Genomic DNA, 21672 nt, shown 5'->3' with positions numbered 1-21672 from the left:
CTCCGTCTTTAAGCAGCACCAGTAGAAGGCGCGGCCGGGCGTGGGGCGCTGGACGCCACGCCCCCTCGAGGGGCGGGGCTGCTTCCCCGCCACTTCCTTCCAAGAGACCGGGGAAGGGGCAGACCCTACATGACGTAATCCAGAAGGCCCGCCCTGGTTGGAGGGAATTCAGAAGGGATCAGGGCGGGAAAGAGGCGGGGTCTAGTTTCCCTGGTGACGGGTTGGCCTGTCGGTCGCCTGGTAACGGGCCGCGGCGGTCCTGGCTGCAGCTGCGCAGGCCGCTGAGCTCTGTGGGCCGGAGCCCACGCTGGACTCTTTCTGTTTGTGTTTTGCGATGGCGGCCGCCGCGGCAGTGGTCACGCCGTCGGGTGTGGAAGATGGGGTGTCTCGTTCCCGCGGCGAAGGGGTGGGGGAGGTGGTCGTGGAGCGGGGGCCTGGCGCGGCCTACCACATGTTCGTGGTGATGGAGGACCTGGTGGAGAAGCTGAAGCTGCTCCGTTACGAGGAGGAACTCCTCCGGAAGAACAACCTGAAGCCCCCGTCCAGGTGGGTGCCCTGGTCCCCGGCGCCCGGGTGCTGGCTGGGCCCTGAGAAGCGGCCCTCCTCCGGCCTTCCGGGGAGCGCCTAGCGCGGGTTAGCAAGCGCTTGCCTTCACCGCCTAGTCGGGAAAGGGCACTTCATCCCAAAGTCGGCGACGGAGGGCCGTGGAGCTCACGGAGTTCATACTTGGTATTTTAGTAGAGAGAGACAAGTTTTGGAACAGCAGAAAAGACTGGAAGACAGCTTGCCTAGTCTTTAAAGCACACACCTCCACAAATCACAAACTTTTTTCTGGTTATAAAACTAATAAAAGTACCTATTGCAGAGAGCTCAGAAAAACACAAGAAAATGTGTATAAAAATGCTAAAGTCACCCATAATCTCATCCCCAAAGACAAATGCCATTGTCATTTTAGATCTCTCTAGTTTTTGTTTTCCTCTGCATGAACCTGTCCCTTCAGCTGGTAACCATGGGTACCTAGGGCCTTGCTGAGCACTTTTTATGCAGTTAGTAAACTTGTTACCTAATTGCTCTGGTTTAAAGAAGTTCTGCCTTTGCCATAACAGTACTCTTAGAGACTGAGAAGTGGAAAAGACAAATGAAATGACAACTGTAGGAACTGTCTCTTTACCATAGAGCCTAAAGTTCTGCCCGAGCCATTAGTTGCTGAGGATAATGGACAGCTGGCACTTTCTCTTCCAATCAGTGTAGCTTAGCATGGAGAGAAAAGTTTTATAGCTTTCCCTTTACATTAATACATACTTACATTTGTTTATTGTGTAAGAGACCATTTAGATTAAGAATCTGTATTTCTTTCTCTTAATGGCTATAACTAGGCTCAAATAATTTCTCTTGACGATTTGGATCTCATTCCCTGCTCTCTTCCGGTAACTTGAATTATAAGCTATGTAAGCTTTTTGTAAACAGTCCGTATTGTTAAATCAGTCCACAATAGGAGAAACGTTAGAGGAAAAAGTACTGTTGCTTAATCCAAGATGGAAATTGTAGGCTTGGGAGTTATTACTTAAATGAATTAATCAGGATAATATAAACAACCAATATTTGCTGTGTTGATAAAAAACGATTTTTTCCCAAATATATTTTTCAAACTAAAAGAAAATGGCCTTCAGGTCCTATTGATATAACCTCTGTACTATTTCCTCAGGAGTTCAGCAGGATAGTTTGAATAACGAATTTGTGTGGCGGTGTCTTAGTTTAATGGTTCTTAAAGTGTGGTTATCAGGCCAGCAGCATCAGCATCACCTCGGAATTTATTTGAAATGCAGTCACACAGGACCTGTCCCAGGTCTACTGTATCAGAAATTCTAGGGGGTGGGGCCTAGAAGTCTGTTTTAATAAGTCCTCCAGGTGGTTCTGATGCATGCTAAACTTTGAGAGTCACTATCCCAAGTCTACAGAATGTGTTGGTATTCAATCCTTTATCTTGGATTTATCAGCCAATAAGAAAAAGATGAGTTGTTACCAGTAGGTGCATGGAAAGGGTTGTAAACCTACCTGCCACGTCTTCATGGCCTTTTTTTTCTTACCAACTTTCTGTTATCTTCTACGACATTTACATTTATCCTGCAAGAAAGAAATTGGGAAACATGAGTAGACTGCTGATTTTTATGGAAAAGAGCTATAATAGCTATAAATACAACTATGAACATAATAGCTACATGTAAAAAGCAAAATAAGATCTTTAGTCAAACTGACTTGAATGTTGCTAGCAAATTTTATTCCTAACATATTTAGGTATATATCGTATTGATCCTCATAGGATTATTTTTAGTAGACTAGAGGAGTTAGCAAAAGTCAACAAATGTTTGTTAGATTTGGGATGTGATACTCAGTGGTTCTTAATCCTGGCTACACCTTGGAACCATCTAGGAAACTTGAAACATACCTGTACTGGGGCTTCACTCTCAGAAGTTCTGATTTAATTGATGAAGAAACTGTTTGGCAATGGTTTGATGAGCTCCTCAGTTAATTCAAATATGCAGCCAAGATGAGAACAAATGTTTAACTTAACTGATAACAGTAAGTAAAGATACCAATGACATTGTAAAAAATGTAGAAATGCATAATGAATAATCATTAAGGTCTTCTTTTAAACTCTGATTTTCTTGGTTTCAAATTACATTTTCAGGAAGTACTCTCTGATTATTCCTGATACACAAATTGTTTTGGCAAAGGTTCTTTTCTATATGCTCAGTTTTTTAACATGCCCTGCATTTTTTGGATATAAGGTCTTTGATCTAATATTTTTTGTACAGTGGTTATAGTCCTAATCCTGTTGATTAAAAGCTTTAATGGGAGTGCTGTGGATTATTAGAAATTTCAAAGAGTGAGTTATCAATGTCTTTTTATTTTAAAGCCATTTGGAAAAAAAGTCTTGACAAAATTGGACTTAGCTCCTTTAGTTACTATAGACTTCCCAATATTTCCACCCTCCCCTCTTGTTTTGAAACAGACACTATTTTGCACTGCCTACCAACCCTGGTGAACAGTTCTACATGTTTTGTACTCTTGCTGCTTGGTTGATTAACAAAGCAGGACGCCCCTTTGAGCAGCCTCAGGAATATGATGACCCCAATGCAACAATATCTAACATATTATCTGAGCTTCGATCATTTGTAAGTGTAAACAACTCTATTTTCTGCATGCTCTCAAGTTATAAATTTTAATGCTGGTAATTTGACAACATAGATGCTAGCCTTTTAGATGAGTTCTCTGTGAATAACTATATCTATCTATATACATACATACATATATAAATTTATATCTGCATTTATTTTTAGATAAAACATCAGAATGATTGATAGTATAACAATGCCACTTCTAAAAATGTCCAAGTATACCCTTTATAGCCCAAAGTAATAATATTTTTCTTAATCTTGATATGTCCCAGGGGTAAATTTATGGATACTCAGTTCTTCTCTAAAAAATGATTTTAAAAAAGGAAGATGAAACACTGTATTTTGAAAGAAAATTTTGGTTTAATAGACCATGATATCAGTTGTACTTTTCATTTCGGACTTTTCCTGGGTACTTTTCATTTCTAACTTTTTCTGGGGCTAGGCAGTACAAATTTTGGGCACACCTGTTATTAATTTTTGACAAGTGATTCACTCTGTCCTTCATATGGTTGTTTGATGATATGGTACCAAGCTAGTAGTTTTACTGGTTTTTACATTAACAATATCAGTGATTTGTTCTGCTGTCATGAGGTATTACTGCTTTTTGATACTTTTGACAATAAAATGTCTTCATTGTCCTTTAGTTTTTTATGAATCAGTGGATTAAAAAAGACTGAAGAGCCGAATTTTTAAGAAGCCATGTAATTGCAGTTATGTTAAATCATTTGAAAAACAGAGAAATGATGAATTTATTCAGCAATACTTAAAATATTTTGACATTTGGAATATAAATAATAATATCCTGTTTATCTTTTGTATTTCAGGGGAGAACTGCAGATTTTCCTCCTTCAAAATTAAAGTCAGGTTATGGAGAGCATGTATGCTATGTTCTTGACTGTTTAGCTGAAGAAGCATTAAAATATATTGGTTTCTCCTGGAAAAGGTAAAAATTACCCAAACTGGCAATAGTACTTTCATGTGCATAGCTTTTTCTTTTAAGGGTTCAGAGCTACTTCATTGAACAGATAAGAAGTATTTCCTCTTGACTATTCTAAACTGAAAATGTCACAGGTGATTAGAAAAGTCAGTATTCACAAAATTGGAATATCTTGTGTCTTTAAAACCAATTCTGATATTATTGTGCCTTTGCCAGTTCATATATATCATTATTAAAGATTTAGCTGTAACTGTATATTGTTGTCAATTTAGGAAAGTTTTTTAAAGTCTCTTCACATATATTTATTTATAAACACAAACATGGTATATACATGTGGATAACTGATAGTTGCAGATTTAAGGGAAAAAAATGGAAATTAATATCATACTTGAAATGGGATTTTTCCCTTTGCTTAAAGTGACTGGGCAAGAAAAATACTAAAGAAGCCTACTGACACTCTCTTAGACATCGTTCATTGCTTCTTTCTCTGACCTGACAGTGATTTGTTTTTATTTCTATTACTGTATTTATCCCATGGTATTAAAGACATGTGTTTAGAAGTCTGGCTTTCTTGCTAGAAATTGTGAAATCTTCATGTATACTGTATGGCTGTTAGCATAGCAGTTGGTATATCATAGATGCTCAATAAATGGGTGAGGAAATAAAATATTCAGAAACTGTCTATTTGTATAGGCAATAATTAGAAAAGATATAAAATTTGGTCCTTTGAAGATTGGGATTATTGATAGGTTAGACATTGTGAAAGGCTTTATTCAGGTAAAACATAAGCAAGCAGTGATTTTGATTAGAACTAACTTCTGTAGAAATGTGTATATATTATTTCCTGTTAATAAGTTTAATGTGTATCCAATTACATACTTTTAGGTAAATAACCTATTCCCTATTAATAGGTACTTTAAAAAACTTACCCTACTTGGATTATCATCTGGTTGAATTTTATAAAATTACTGATATTTATTTTTGAACTAAAAAATAACAATTTCAATATTTCAACCCAAACATTACCATTTAATGCAATATAAAGAATGACTACATGATCCACATTACTTCTTTATTAGATTCCAAGAAAAGTTATGAGATGTGCTGCTCCATTTAGTATTTACAAAATTTTTTAAATCTATTGCCCAATGTATTCTAAATTCATCAGGAGCTATTGGTATCTCAACCACAGTTTAATTTTGTACTTCCTTTATTTCTGGACATATCTTATTCTTTGCCATGTATTGTGATTTTGATAATTTATAAGGACTGTATATACATGGGGAAGAAAGAGGGGTGAAAAACATTCAAAATAGACTTTAGAGAATAATAAATCAGCTATGTAATCTGTAAATTACATAGAAGTTACGTATTTATAGATAATTATTTTATATATCTAAATATGCCAAAAGAAGTCCTAGAATAACATTGCTTTTAAGATACTATCTCATTCTAATTAATGAAAAATAGGAAATTCTTTAAGAAGATGGATTTGGTTTGCAAATTTGGTTCTTAATATTAAATGTTGATTTTTATATTTTGTTAACGTGTCTGAAATATGGATTTTTAAAGTAAGTTTCCAGAAGTAAACCCAAATACTTTGGGGTAATTTTAATATGGGAAATACATGTTGTTAACTTTGATGGAGAGATGAGTGTTCAGTACTCAGTGTTAGGACCATAAGAAATACTGGAAATAAGAATAAAGTTAGAGCTCTTCTTATTATCTCTATCAAAATAAATTTCAGATTGATCCAAGATGTGAATGTGAAAAGTGAAACTATAGGAATACTAAAACACCAAAATAGTGCGGGATGTTTTGTGATGTTAAAGCTAGGATCCATGCAAGAAAAGGTTGCCCAATCAATGTAACAAGAATTGTAACAGTCCTGAATAGCCAAGATTATAAGTAATAAATTAGGAAAATATTTTTAGTACATGTTAGGCCATGTATTAATTTTCTTAATACACAAAAGGCGTAAATAACCATTTCCCTGAAAAAGAAACACAAATGCCAATTAAAACATGAAAAGATGTTCAAGTACTCTCCTGTGAAAGAATGCAATTAAAACAAGAATGAGATATTTTCACTTAAATGATGGGCAAATAAAATAAAAACTTGAGTTCAAAAAAAAAAAGACATGGCACAAAGACAAATACCTTATACTAGTTAATATTTTAATACATTAATAAATGCATCACCTATTAAAAAAAAAGTTTGTTTGCCATATTGGTGAACATATGTAAATGTTGTCACTGTTGTTTGTTGGGAGTGTAAATTAGGGTAACATTTTAGAAGTTGGTTTTGTCAATATCTAGCAAAATAATAAAAGGTACAAAGTTGTTGACTCAGCCATTCTACTTGTACAAATTTATTCTAATGATATACATAGTGATAAATGTATAGTGATGATCTTTGCAATATTACCTAATTAAAAAAAACAACCTAGAAATAACCTCAATGTTCAGCTAGAGGTTGTTAGTTAAGTTAATATTTTGGCACTGCTCTAACTGGAATACATGCATTGATAAAAGAAATGAGAAAGATGTATAAGTGTTTAAATGGGATGTATTAGTAAGTGAAGAAAGTACATTGGATAATGGTATATCCCATTTGTGTAAATTTATTCTTTAAATTTAGAGGTAAATGTTTTTGCTTCTTTATATAGAAAGTTTCAGGAAGCATACATGAAGCATTTAACAGTGATTATGGAAGAGGTGAAAAAGGACCAGATCTGTTGTAGAGGAGATCCTCAATATTCACATTATGCCTTTTTGTCCTGCTCAAATGTTTTTAACTTTCATCTCATATTAGGCTTTATTATTTCAGACCAACATACCCAGTAGAAGAATTAGAAGAAGAAACTGTTCCAGAAGATGACGCAGAATTAACATTAAATAAAGTGGATGAAGAATTCGAGGTATGAGTGTTACAAAACTTACTGCTCATTTTCAACTTTTGGATTTCTTTTCCTTCTCTTAATTCCCCCAGTCTCCCATTTTTTGGAATATATTTTATTTAATTTTGTCAGAGAAGAAAAGCTTTTAAATAGGGTACCAAGCTCAGTTGTTTAGACCTTCAGTTAAGTTAATGCTCATGTTCTCTAATGGTTGAGGTCTGAATTTTAGCAGAGGTTCTGAAACTGTAGACAGGAGATAGTAGACCACTAGTTATATGAGTAAACATTTTATTAACAACCATTCATGATCTTAAATAGGCCATAAATAATAAAGAATTTAGAACAGAACAGTAGAATTTAGGATTAATATATTCTGCTTCATAAGAACACCATTTCTCAGGAACTCCGTTCATTATGCTTCTAAAATTAGGATGAGCACTAATTTAAGAACTTTAAAATTTTAAATGTAGGAACTTTAAAATATACTTATAAATACCAACATTATTTAAATTGGTTGGCAGCTTTTTCCCATTCTAAATATCTTATCTACAGTGTGAAGCTAAATGATCAAGTCTCTACAAAAGATTCGACTAGTAAAATGGTAGAAACAAAGAGCTCTTTCTCAGAACCAGAGACGGATGAACCCTGATGTTTTAGGAAGTATAGATACCTGAAATTAAAATGGCAGGGGAAAAACTATAGTGTATTTAACTTCATAAACCATTAAATTTTCCAGGTGATTTTTAAAATTAATATATAATAAGTATATTCTATATTTCAGTTTAATATATTAAACTCCTATATGGTTCAAAGATATAAATTAATCACTGCATTCTTTTATAGCAAATGCTGGAAATAAACATTAAAGAGCTTAGACTGTATCCAAATAAAATATGATGTGTCCATTAAAAATTGTTTTTAAGAATTGTTTGTAAGGAGTACAAACTTCCGGTTATAAAGTAAGTCACAAGTACAGCATGGGGAATACAGTTAATAATATCATAATAACTATACAGTGAGAGATGATTACTAGACTTACGGTGATCACTTCATAAGACATATAAATGTTCAATCATTATAAATGTTACCCTAATTTACACTCTCAAAAACAGTGACTACATTTACATATGTTCACAAATATGGTAAACAAACTTTAATCTTTGCTAAGCATTTAAGTGAAAATATCTCACTCTTATCTTAATTGCATTCTTTACATGTACACCTGAAACTAATATAATATTGTATGTCAGTTATAATTAAAACTCAATTTTAAAAACCCTATCCCCCCAAAAAAAAGAATATATACCACTAGGTACATATAATCAAATTACTAGGTTTTGCAGTCATGTGAAATGAAATACCAGTACTTCTTCACTGTATGGTTATGGCACAAGCTGAATATACATTTTTCTAATAAATAGAGACTAGTTCATTGAAAAAATTGTTTACAAAAAAATTTTAGTTGACATGGGGATGATAACATACTATATGCATAAACTCAACCATGTAAATATGCAAAAAAAATCAGTATGTTAATATTAGTTGTATATGGGTAGAAGGATTATGAATAATTGTCTTTCCTATGCTTCTTTGTATTTTCAAAATATTTAATGTTTTTTATCAGCAATATAAATATTTTAAACCATATATGTAAAAAATATGACATTTATACAGAAATATGTTTATAGAAGGAAAATATATCTTTGTCAAAATATATCTTTGTTAGTGTGATACATTTTAAAAGTTAAGGTAAAAATACATTCATTTATTCTACATGTGTTTATTGAATATCTGTTATGTAGCAGGCACTGGGCAAGACCCTGATGGTACAGCATGTGCAGAGCTCTGAGGCAGGAAGGAGCTTAGCATATCAAGGAACTGAGAGAAAACCTGTGTGGTCAGGTCTGAGCAAGGTGGCGAGTGGCTTAAGTTGAACTGGGAAGATAGACCAGGTCCATATCATTTTGGGCATTTTTAGGAATTTTGACTTTATTTTTTGTAATAAATCTTTCTATTTAGGTTCAGAAAATTTTAAGACCTCACATATTCCCAATTGTTCACCTTATTTATTTTACTCAGGTATATTTCTCATCTTGTCATCTTAATAACTGTCTATTAGTAATTAGTTTATTGACAGGTACCTGGTCCTAGTGCGTTGACATTTAGCTTTAAAGACACATAACTCTAACCTGCCAGTTCAGTAAAAAAAGCATAAAAACCTACTAGTCAGAAAGATAACTCTATGAGGGTAGAACCAATTTGGGTTTTCTCTCTTTTTTTTTTTTAAATCTCCAGTTAATTATGTGTGCAGTTCCTGGTGCATAGTAGGTGTTCATTAAATATTTGACCACAAAATCATCTTTCAACACATTGCAGTGTAACTTTTAGAAATTATATTGGGTTGTCGGAAAAATAATGACACATTTTTACAACGAAAAACGTAGAAAAAATACGTCATGACTTTTCCAACAACCCAAGAGCTATTTTTTTTTCCTGAGAACTCTTTAAAATTCAAAGCAGCATTATTAGGTATGTAAATTAGAGAAACAAATTACAATAGAAAGCAGTCTCATTGCACATTTCTCCCCAACTCTGAGGTAAAGACCTTCTACTGTCATAAGACCAAAGGGTTGCTTTTCCTTCACTGTCATCATATTATTCTAAGGGGTCCTTTCTTACCTCTCCCATTCCTCTGGCTAAGGAGAACAGGACCAGTGCTAAAATGCCTTTGGATGATGAGATATTACTTCATTTTGTTGTCAGAGTTTGTGGATTGGCTCAAGGATGGTAAAAATCATTTCTGACAGAGTCAAGTTCTGTTATAATCATCTAGAAACTAGAAAACTTCAGTTTTAGACTGGCCAAATCATGATAGGACACATTGATAACTGTTAAAAAAAGAAAAATAAGTATGGGTCAGGGCACAGATATTCTCACCTACTGTATATAATCGTATCCTTAGTAATTGGCAGTAAGAGAAGTAAGAGCGTGCATATTAGGCAAAGAAATGATAGGAAATTGTTGAGTGGCCTCTAAATTACTGAGATTAGAATCCTCAGTTTATTTTAAAACTTTTTTCTTAGCCTGCTTATATTTAAATTCCTTTTGAATGCTGTCTTAATAATGTTTAGTAACTTAAACCCTTTTCCTAGTACCTACTACTAAAGCTTTTTACCTATTAATGTTCAGTCCAGTCCAATTCAACAAGTACTTATTGATCACCTATATAAACAGCACTGATTAGGTTATTGTAAAAGCATTATAAACTTGTCTCTTCTCCCATGGGCACTGAGTCATTGGCATTTCAATCATTTACTCTCATGGTTAAGTAGACCATCGTTAGTGCAAGCACAGAATAGACTAAGCTGCTTTTCTAAGGTGTGCTCTGCATATATGTTTGAGATTTAAAATGTAAACAGATCAGTTTTGTTTACACCTCTATGCCCCATTGCCCCCCTCCAAGTGAGTGTTACGTGAATGTATGGAATCTGCATTTATATTGTTTTATATTTTACTCCAATCTTTCCAGTTCCCCAAAGATTACCATCATTCTTACATCTGAGTTTCTGCGTAGGTCTAGGATGGAGCCTTAGAATTGCGTTCTAACAAGCTCTCAGATGATGCCGATCCTGCTGGTCTCAGAACCACCTTTTGAGAACCACTGTCTTACATACTTTAAAATTCTTGAAGATAAGGATTACTTGGAAATCTACTACTGCTGCTTTTGTACAACTCTACATGTGGAAGTGTCCATCAAATAGCACCCACTTATTTTGTTTGTTTGTTTGTTTGTTTTCTTTGTAAGTCTTGAGGACCAAGCTTCATTGGCTTTATTACCATATCCTTAAGCTTGGGATAGTCTTGTTAAATTTGTTGCACCTACTATATCACTATCACCGCAAAGACGTTTGAAGAGAAAGGGGAGCTAATGTTTTGTCCTATATGCTTATAGGACCTGCTCAGTCTCCGTGTTTACTGTATGCTGGGGAAAGGATTATCTCTCAAAGGGTCACTTCTGACCCTACCCCCTCCACAGCAGGTGGCCCAGGGATCGGGACTACCTTGGAATCTATCTGAAATACCCTTTTAGCTAGTTAATATCTAAGCTACAAGGTTAATATCTTAAATATATATATATATTTCATATCTTTAAATAGATTTAATATTTAATACCTTTAAATAGATTTCGGGGCCATGAGCCAAGCAATACTGGTGACTTAACTTATTAACTTATTAAACTTGAGCACATAAGAGATGAGATGTCAAAAGTATGCATTAATGTGATTGATCCCTGAAGCAGGTGAGAATATTCTGTGTCTTGTCAACCTCTAATTTTTGTCCATTTTAGTCACGTTACTCCAAATTTCCATTAACTTTTTCCACACTCTCTATTTCAGATAATGCTACTTGAGACTGTTTCTTGTTCTGTTCTTACATTTATTTTATTCCTAATTCTACAACAGTGGCAACTTTCCTCCTGCTTTTTCTCTTTCTTTAGTGACTAAAAAAAGGCCTATTATAAATGGCTCCATCAAAACCTGAAAAAAACAGATGAACTGCTAATAACTTTATGTACACTAGTGGGCTTTTAAATACCCTTTCCTGCATTAGTCTTTATTTCGAACTTAATATATTATGTATATTAAAGTTGGAAATACATTTTTTAAATTATAACTTTTTTATAATTATTAACTTTTAAAACTTTTATTTTCCTAAGGAAGAAGAGACAGACAATGAAGAAAATTTTATTGATCTCAACGTTTTAAAGGCCCAGACCTATCGCTTGGTAAGTTACGTGGTATATACACAGGACCAACAAGCAATCAGTACAGATGTTCTGCTGGACATTAAACCAAGTAGAAACCATTGTTAGCCATTGTTTAGTGTATCATTCGAGAAGTCGCTCTCAACATTGTTTTCCTATATACAGACAAGTCTGGATCTAGTTTTGGGTTCATATGAAGAGTTCCTTGGCCACCCCGCCCCAGCATGACCTCGTCATTTATCATTTTCTGCCTTAGTAATGTTACTCAGCATTAGTTGTTATTATTAATGATATGTGTGTGTTTTCTGCCCAACTTGAGATGTAATATAACTTGCCTGAGTATGGGAGTTGATGCTAATACTTTTAATGCTTATTAGGTGTCTGACCTTGGGCAGATTTCCAATATTGTGCCTATCTTTCTCATCTGTAAAACGAGGATAAAAATATGTACTACCTTTTCACAGGGTTTTTAAAAAATAAAATAGTTACTACTTGTAAAGTATTTATAACAGTGTCCAGCACACAGGACGTGCTCAGTAAGTGTTAGCAAAAACCAAAACCGCATCTTCCCTTCCCATTCTCCCTCTCACATCGGATAACAAGGGTAGCTATCATTTTTTATACTCTATATTGTAACACAGAAAATACTGAATAATTCTTAAATGAATGAATACATTTTTTATTCCTCAATTCAAAATTATACCAGAATAATATGTTAACATTTAAATCTAAGCAAACCAACTCCAGTGATAATACATGTGCAGATCATTTTATAGCTTTCAAAGTACTTTTAAACACATCCTTTACTGACCTTGTGAAGTGTTTGGGTAGATGCTGTTATCTCCATTTTACAGATTCAAAAACTGAAATTTATAACCTTGGGACAGTTCATTTTTTAAAAAGCTAATAAATTACAGCAGCCAAATTTGAACTCAGTTTCCCCAGACTCTCAAGTCTATTGTTTTTTTTTTCCTTTGCCTCATAACATGAGTTCAGCAGGATAGCTATGGTTTGATTCCTGCCTTCAGCAGGGACACAGTGGTGTTTGGTTCCTTTACATGTCGAAGATGGTTGACCACAAAGTTCTAAAGTATGAGGAAGACAAAAGTAGAGATGCATACACAATTATTTTCAGAAAGAGACCGTCATTTGTGTCATTCATTCTTATATTGGTGATATAAATGGAGGCCTGTAAAGGCTTCCAGTGATTCCTCTGGGCCAAGGAGTTTGAGTATTGAGAAGGAGCAAAGGAATTTCATTTTCCTCTACCACTACTGTGTCCCTACTGGTCCCAATTTCAATTTTCCACCTCAGTTAAGCTACATAAGGAAGGGTTTTCTCCCTACCTGTGCCTTTATACATTATCAAAGTATTACATCCTTTGGATAAAAATTATATACCGCATACCCTTTCGAGTTAAGGCTATGTATGGCTGCATTTTCACAAGAGGAAGGTCTGAACACCAGGTGGTTGTGGTTGGTCAGCCATGAAGCACTAATGAGGCAGAAAACTCTTTCATATTTTAAAAAATCTGCCAGTATTGTTTCGTGAGTATGTTGCCCATGAAGCCATCTGCCCGAGACAGCTGTATCTGTCTATAACTTACGATGGCTCAGGCTGCCCTTTCCCCAAGACAGAATTGCTGTATAGGTTAATAACATAGATTGAAGAGTTTATGTTTCATGCAGCAGGTGGACTCACAATGCAGAAGAAATATTATTTGAGTAAAGTTGAATGAACGTGATGAATTCTTCACTAGAACAGGAATGGTGTATACTATGTGTGAAATCAATACACTAAATGTATATGTGACCATGCCAGCCCAGCAGTTTATGGATTACAGCAGGCCCTCTCTACCTGGGGCTTAGAAACAATAGATGCTTTTCCAATCAGTCTCTATCCCCTCATCTTGCATTATTTTTCTTCACAGAGCTTGGCATTGTATTAATTTCTGATTTGTTTACTGTCTATCTGAACCACTAAAATGCAAACAACTACAGAATGGCAGCATTTTTCACTGCCTTTTCACCTGTGCCTGGTGGGTAGAAAGTGCTCAATATTGGAAAATATTGAATGAGTATATGCATGAGTGAATGCTATTTTATATTTAGAATTTTATAGGCAAGGCATTGTTTAATCTTTAAGGAGAAAAGAACTTCTCAACAATAATTGTTTCTTCTATGCACCATGCAGGATAATGCACAAAAAATCTACTTATATTCCTTTATTTTATTAAATAAAATCTAGACCCTGAAAAATGTGCTCTTAAGTATCACGATAATTCCAGAAAATGGGTATACACAAGCATTTTCCTGAGATTTGTGGTAAATGGAGCAAGAGAGAATGTCAAAAAAAAGACACGTGTTGCAGATTGTGTTCTCGGGAAGTGGACACTGTGACAGAGCTTGGAGTGCAATATATTTACTGTGAAAGGAAGTGGGAATAAAGCAGGATTGGGCCAAGGAGAAGTCTGGCTGCAATTCAGGACTGGCAGAGCCTTGGCCAACCTGGTGAAAGGCTCTGGAGTAACTGCTGCCTGTGTGGTTCAGTTGCTGGAGGCAGGCTGCCCTGGGAAGGACATAGCCCCAGGTGATGTGGTGCTCTGCAGGTAAGGCAGAGCCTGGGGGCGCTGACAGCTGGAAGCTCTCTGCTGGCCACACTCCCTGCAGCTGAGCAGCACATCCCCTTGGAAGGCGACCTGGTGGTCCATCTTCCTGACTACCTTGACACATTTGAAGCCTGCTAATTTGAGAAATTTGTAGAGACATTGTGTGGCCATTGATTAAACTTTGAAATATCTGCCTAATTGGATCCTGACACAGCAGTATTGTTTCATGAACATTGAAAACAGTGTTCTAAGAAAATGGTTCCTCCTATCGATGATGAAAGCTTACAGTGATGGAACTGGTTTGTTTTGGAAGCAGGTGTTTTCAGAACATTTATTTACTTTGAAGTTTAAAAAATATATTTAAAGCCCCTCTTAATTGTGTGATTTCCCCCTCTACTTCTCTTATCCCAGTTATGGTTTTGCCAAATATACTTTCAGGCAGGTAACTCCTGCAGTTTTTAAGGGCTTGCTTTAACTTCCAAGGTTTCATTTGCCTGTTAGTTATTCGAGTTTTCATGTAGCTTTTCTTAGAAGGAAAAAAAATTATGGATGGGTGTTTGGCTTTAAGGCTATCCCACAAAGTTTTACATTCTTTCTGTCCCTCTGATTCCTGAATGTTTTGGAAATCTGAAATTTAGCCAAAGCCTCCCTAAGAGTGAGTACACTGGCGCTGTATTAAAGCTCTGACAGTTAGGCAGGGCCTGTGATGGTTAGGGGTGCACAGAATGTTCAGAGATGTGAGGGGTGGGAGCAAGGAAGGTGGCCAGGTATTAGGGAGGTGCTCTGCTCATTTCTATTCCTAATGTGAGTGTTCCCATTGGACATTGTGCACGTTCGTGGTAGCGACACTGTAATTATGAGCCGTCTTTGTAGCTCCCTCCGTTCTGAAGCTCAGTGGAATCACAGCGACAGTGTTCTCTGGCAGCATAACGCAGATGTGTCATTCTCCTCCCCCAGTGAAAAAGAGATGGGAGGGAAGCTGTGCGCTCTCTGAATTCTATTTTTAAATGCCCATCACTTCATTTCAAAACATTTTTTTAAACATGCCATAGATACCATTCTTCCTTGAGATGCTAAATTTGAGGTTTTAGAAACCAGCTCCTGAGTTAGACAGCATAAAACCAACTATCTCAAAAGGTTTAAACACAATTGGTTTTTAATTACTTAGCAAAACTTCATTGTACCAAGAATGAGAGAATTTTTAGCTTAAAAAGCAAAAACTGTAAAGAAGTAAAAATCTGGGCTTAGAATAAAAATGTCATTTCAGTTTTAAAGTGTCATCATGGCAAGTCTGCAATATTGTAATCAAAAAGGAGAAGATGGATCTACTTTGGTTAAAATCTTAAATACTTTAAATTTTCTTCAGTTTTGCATATAATTTACATTTCTCCACAAAATGTCCTGTCTGAGTAATATAGGGAAAAATACTGTTCAACGATATAACTTGCCCCATAAGTTACCACTGGTTCTGATTCCTGCTTGAGGAAAATGTTTTTTCTTCTTTCCTAAAACATTTGAATGTTAGTCTTGCTATCTGTGTTGTGACTGTGAGAGTCTAGTATTTCACAGGAGAAGCAATTAAAATGCCACATGTGTAAGTGTGATGGAACACAATATGACTGAGTCAGTGCTTTTCTTTCTCTGGTAACTAACCTGCGCCACCCCATCCGTTTTACACCTGGAGGTGAATAGGAAATGTAGGTTAGAAGAAAAAAGCTGCACTCCCCACTGCTCAGAGGAGGCTCAAACAGCAGTTCTTCCTGGGTATAAAAGAAGAGCTTTGCTTGATCTTTAATGTAGTTTTTGAATCTACACTTGAAATAGGAAAGATCCTTATTTTCATCCTGGTTTTATTGGAAGCCTAGCAAGAAGTAGGGCAAGGACTTTTCAAGGTCCCTTCCAAATCTGAGTCCAAACCTTCAAGGCAGATGCTATGGTGGAAATAGCAGCTGTAGATAAAATCCTGACTGCAACCCTAGCCATGTGACCATAGTGAATTAACCTCTCTGTGCCTCTACTTTCTCATCTGTAAAATGGGGATACAGTTCTTCCCAGGGTTGTTTTGAGATTCATATAACCTAAATTGTGGACAGCACCCAGTATGGTGCTGGCATAAATTTTGCACTTGATATCTTTCTTATTTTGTATGTTTCACTTTTCCTAGAGGTAGGGATTAGTTACCAGTATTATGTGCTGTGGGAGAATAGAAAAAGCTCCAATAGCTCAATACCAAATCAGTTTCTAGATTGCCATGAGTATTTCTGAGTAAGAAGCTTAATAGGATATAAGCTATCAAGAAGTTTCCATTTTGAAATTAGGAAGCCCTGGTGATACCTTGGTTTTATTCTTATAATCTGTCACATGATTTAATATTGAAGGCCCACTAGACTAAATCTACTGTCACATAAGGCCTCCCCTGCAGAAGTGACTAAGGGGAATTTAAGGAAAAGTAAGATAATGATATTTTCCAGCAATCATTTGAGAGATGTAATTTTATAAATGGATAGGTTATATTTTTTAAATCAGCACTAATAGCAGGTATTTATTATGTAATTCAGCATATTAGATGGATATCCAGAATGTGTACTTTTTTTCCAGTTCTCCATAAACCTATAATCTTTAAACCTACCCACTCCCGTCACCACCCACCTCTAGCTAGCAGTGTTAGTGCTTTACATATCTGACTAATAAGTCCTTGTCATCTAGGACACCTAGTTATTCACCTAAGACCTGTGGATGCTGCCTTTGAAATACTCTCATATCCGTCCCTTCATCTGTCTTTCAAAATCAGGTCCTCTTCATCTCTGTCTGGATTATGTAACAGTAATGTCCTAAATCGTCTTTGGTCCTTATCCTTTAATTCCACCCCCACCCTTTCCAAAATAGTTTTCACCTCTATCTTACCAAAACATAAAATGAATCAGGTCATTCTGACTTCAGTAACTTTTGATGGCTTTTCAGTGCCTACAGGTTCATTTATATAGATTATAAAACAAATTTTGGGCCTGGCTTTCAATACCCTTAGCAGTTTGACAACTGTCCACATAGCCTTATTTTCTTCCCCTGGCATGAATTTATTCCAGGTAAATGGATCCTGATAGGTTTCAAAACACCTCACAAGCTCACAAGCATATCTGCTCCCATCCCACCCCTTCCTTCCCCTTCTCCTTTGTCTCTTATCTGAAATTCCTTCCCATCATCCCTCTGCCTGACTCCAAATGTTCAAGGTTCAGCTCAAATTTCATCTCCTAAGTGACGTCTTCCCTAGTCACCCCAGTCTCATTTAATCCTATAACCTATAAATCTTCATAAAACATAACTAGAATGTTCTTTTATGAGGATTTCTGCTATTTTATTCCCTGTCCCTGGAATAGAGCAGTACCTGACATATAGTAGGCATTAAATAAAGATCTGTTGGATAAATAAAGTCATTGTACTTTGCTTGTGATTCTTCTTTGCCTCCCCTCTGGCTTAGAGGACAATATTCACATTCCTCAGCCTAGCTTCTTAGGTCTGTCACAATGTATTGAACTCTTTTTTGTTCTCCAGTATTCACCTTTTTAAGCCCCAGTCTCTCTTCTCTTTGTGATCTTTACAAGCCACGTTTATTCCTATTTCAGTATCTTGGCTTATGATGCTTTCCTGACTATAAACACGTGGCTTGTCTCTTTTCTGCCTATTTACATTCCATACACCTTTGTAAGGTTAAATTTAAACCTCACATCACCATTAAAACATGCTCTCTCTTATTCAAATACCTGAAGCATTTACCACCTGTACTCTCTAGTTTTTGGAGTTAATCAACTTATAATTTTACCTGCTTTTAATGAAAATACTTTATACTTTTTCAAAGGAAATATATTCCTTTTTTAAATGAAAGCACAAAAAACTCCAAAGAAAAATGTGAAATTTTCTCCAAATCTTAGCATCCAAATATAAACATTATATCCCTTTATGCATAATTGCTCTGAGGTTATGCAAGATGCTAACATTTGGTGAGTCTGGATGAAGGGTATATGGAAATTTTTTGTGCTATTTGTGTCATTTTTTGTAAGTCTGAAAAAAATTATACACAGAAATTGGTTAATGAAGAGCAAAGTTCATAAAAGAATCCAAATATGTAGTGATAGTATATGAAGCAATGCACATCAGTGGGGAAAATTAAACTATTCAATTAGATTGTGATGGGGTAACAGACCATCCATTTGGAGAAAAAAAGATGGACTCCTCCCTCATACCTTATACCCAAGCAAACCCCATATGGATTGACGAATTTAAAAAAATGATAAGGCACAAGAAACAAAAACATGAGTGAAAAGTGTTATGCTTATGGGTTGAAATAGGCATGAGAAAGCATGGTAAGAAAACTAAAAACCATAAGAGAAAACTATTGATAAATCTGAGTACATAAAAATTAAAACCTTATATATGGAGGGTTGGGGTGGGGAACACCATAAAGTTAAAAGACAAGTGATAAATTGGGGGAATATCATTGTAACTGATATGACAAAGGATTGAAAGAAAGACAGTGAGACGTTTCAGAGTTTGCACTATAGAGTAACATTGCCTGGGCCTTGCCACTTTTTAATGATGTGACATTGGGAATATTACCTAACTGTTCTGTACCTTACTTTACTCATTTGCAAAAATGGGAATAAGACTTTCTTGATTTATTGTGTTGCTATTGGCCATCTAACCCATATGTGAAAGCATCTGGTACCATGCTCGGCATATAATAAGAATAACTGCTATAGTATATTGGGGGCTTACTTAATATGTACCAGACACTGCGCAACCCTTTCAAATACCTTTTTAAAAAGCCTTTTAAATCTAATTTAATCCTCAGAGCAACCCTTCCAATGATGAAAGTACTATTATTATCCCCATTTTACAGACAGGAACCCTGAAATTTAGAGAGGTTACGTAACTTGACCAACAGCTAGTAAGCGACGGAGGTAGACTTGAGCAGAGATGGGATTTCAGACCCATCCTCTTTATATTTACACTATACTGTGGTGATTCTTGAGACAACTTAGGTCCCTTTTCCTTGTTTCTTGGGGCTACATATTTAATCTTGACAGTTAGTTGGATTTTCAAGTCCCTCTCAGTAAGTATCTGAATTGAGCTCTTCAAATGTATTTGGGCCCTGGTATGTCCATGAAGTTGCCATCTCAGAGAAAAGAAGCCTTACAGAAATTCAAGCCATAAAGAATTAAACTTATTTGCATAACTTACAACACCAAGATAATGTCTATAGTAGTATCTTCAAACATACTTCTTGGAGTACTTTTGGTTTTATTTTGAGAAAAGTAAAAAATCAGAGATGATTTTACCGTAGCACTTAATGTATATTCAAGTAGCTAAAGTGGTAGCAAACGTAGGTATTTGATATATTAAATAATATCGGAAGTTGAATTCTCGTTCAAAAATAATTTCATATTTCTTATTATAAAATTAAATTTGTTTTGTGTGAGCTTTCTTTTCATTTTTTTATTTGTGGGAGCATAATTTATTCAAATTTTCATTCACATTTTAAGTCAGGATAAAATTTCTTTTGATAATCTTAAAATTGAACTTAAAAAAACTTTTATGGACTTCATATATTTAAACACAGAGGCTACCATCTATCTATTTCTTTCAATAGATTATAACCAAGGTTTAATTTCAGAACAAACGTGAAATACTTTTTGTATGTTATTAAACATTTTTCTTCATAGTAATAATGTTAAATCATGTAAAACCTAATTTGGAAAGATAATAGTGACTCAAACTCAGGATTTATGCTGCTTTAATCATGAAGAAGAATTGACTTGTAGGGACATGAAAGGATTTCACTCTCTGCCTTAAAATATGATTTGTTAGAGTCATTGGATTTTGAGGGAACATTTCTTGATTGAAATAACTCGTTATTTATCCCTCTATCTAGCTTTTCTTTTATTGATATATGATAAAGAAAGAGGGACACTAGATATCCTTAGGAGACACCCTGCTTAATTCATGGTAATACCCTATACATGTTATAGTTGGTACTTAGCTTCTCGGCCACCTATCCTATCTTGAAAAAAGCATCAAATGAGGAATAATGCAAAGAAAGGCCTCTGAGCGACCAAAATAAGTGTAACTGCTTCCATTTTTAAAAAAAAATTTTATGAAAAGTCCCAACTTCATCCTTCCCCTTGCTGAGCTCTCACTTTTTTCCCCCTTTATTATTACTTTACCTAAATTCTAACAAGCTTGGCTTTTAAACTCACAGCAGTTTAGGAGGAGGAAGAGACGCTACGGGCAATCAAGGAGACATCCAAGGGTGATTCCCTAGTATCTTCATAACAAGAGAAGCTATAAGAACACTTTGCAAACAGACATAGGAATGAAAAAAAAGAAATTAAAGCTATCTAGGGTCATTTAGTGTGGATCAGTCATATCCAGATTTCTCAGCCCTGGGGAATATATTGTATATATTGTAAAGAATAGTACAATAAGCGACATCAAGAAAAGATTATGTTATGGTAAGTAAATGTTACCCTTCACCTGTATCCAGTCTCCAGTCTGACATTGGTGCCGCATCCTCCTGAGAGGCAGGGGTTTTGGCTCTGTAATTGAAGAGTCAAGCACCTCCCCGTGCCCTTCATTGCTAGCTCAGTGCTGGGCTCCTTCTGGCCCTCCCTTCATCTCCCATTTTCACTTGGAAGTCTATCAATCCAGCTTCTGCCCAGGCTCTTGTGATCTAGGTTCTCCTGGCCAGACTCCCATCTCAACTTGTGATCTCTCTAACTTGCAACTTGTAGTTTCCACTCCGAAGGAAGTGTCTTCTCGTGGATGCCTGAGCCTTGAGCTTCACTCTTGGGTCTGCTCATGCAGCCATATATGTTTACTACACAAGGTGTTTCTCAATCAGTGATCAAGTGCAATATTGTAGGGTATCCATAATGAGTCAAGTTTTGGAAACACTGTAATATATATATATATATATATATATAGTATAGAAAAACACTATCATACACACACACACACACACACACACACACACACACACACACACACATAGATGGTGCCAAAAAAATGTAGACACATTTTTAAGAAAGGAAAAACCTGTATTAAAAGTGTAATACTCAATATATACCAGTAACAAAAGAAGAATACACATCATGTTTTGTCACGTCCTGCACAACCTGAGCAGTGGGAAAACGAGGGGGTGGCGAAGGGTTAAGAAATAAAAATAAAAGAAACATTGGGCCAGCCGAGTGGCTCGATGGTTAAGAGCTGGCTTGGGATGCCAGAGGGCCC

The 21672-nt window shown here is 35.7% G+C and overlaps 1 protein-coding gene across 1 annotated transcript in view; it reads left to right on the top strand.

Moving 5' to 3' along the window:
* Positions 1-223: 223 nt before the first annotated feature.
* IFT57 (intraflagellar transport 57) overlaps positions 224-21672 on the top strand; it is a 55250-nt gene continuing 33801 nt past the window's right edge. The window contains exons 1-5 of the mRNA XM_019651185.1: positions 224-546; positions 3014-3176; positions 4004-4122; positions 6946-7036; positions 11733-11801. Coding sequence (XP_019506730.1) covers positions 335-546; positions 3014-3176; positions 4004-4122; positions 6946-7036; positions 11733-11801 — 654 coding nt within the window. The 5' untranslated portion in view covers positions 224-334. The remainder of the gene's footprint in view (positions 547-3013; positions 3177-4003; positions 4123-6945; positions 7037-11732; positions 11802-21672) is intronic.

The sequence above is a fragment of the Hipposideros armiger genome, unplaced genomic scaffold (genome assembly GCF_001890085.2).
Source record: "Hipposideros armiger isolate ML-2016 unplaced genomic scaffold, ASM189008v1 scaffold_154, whole genome shotgun sequence".
Lineage (NCBI taxonomy): Eukaryota > Metazoa > Chordata > Mammalia > Chiroptera > Hipposideridae > Hipposideros > Hipposideros armiger.
This window is presented reverse-complemented; position numbering and strand designations above follow the sequence as displayed.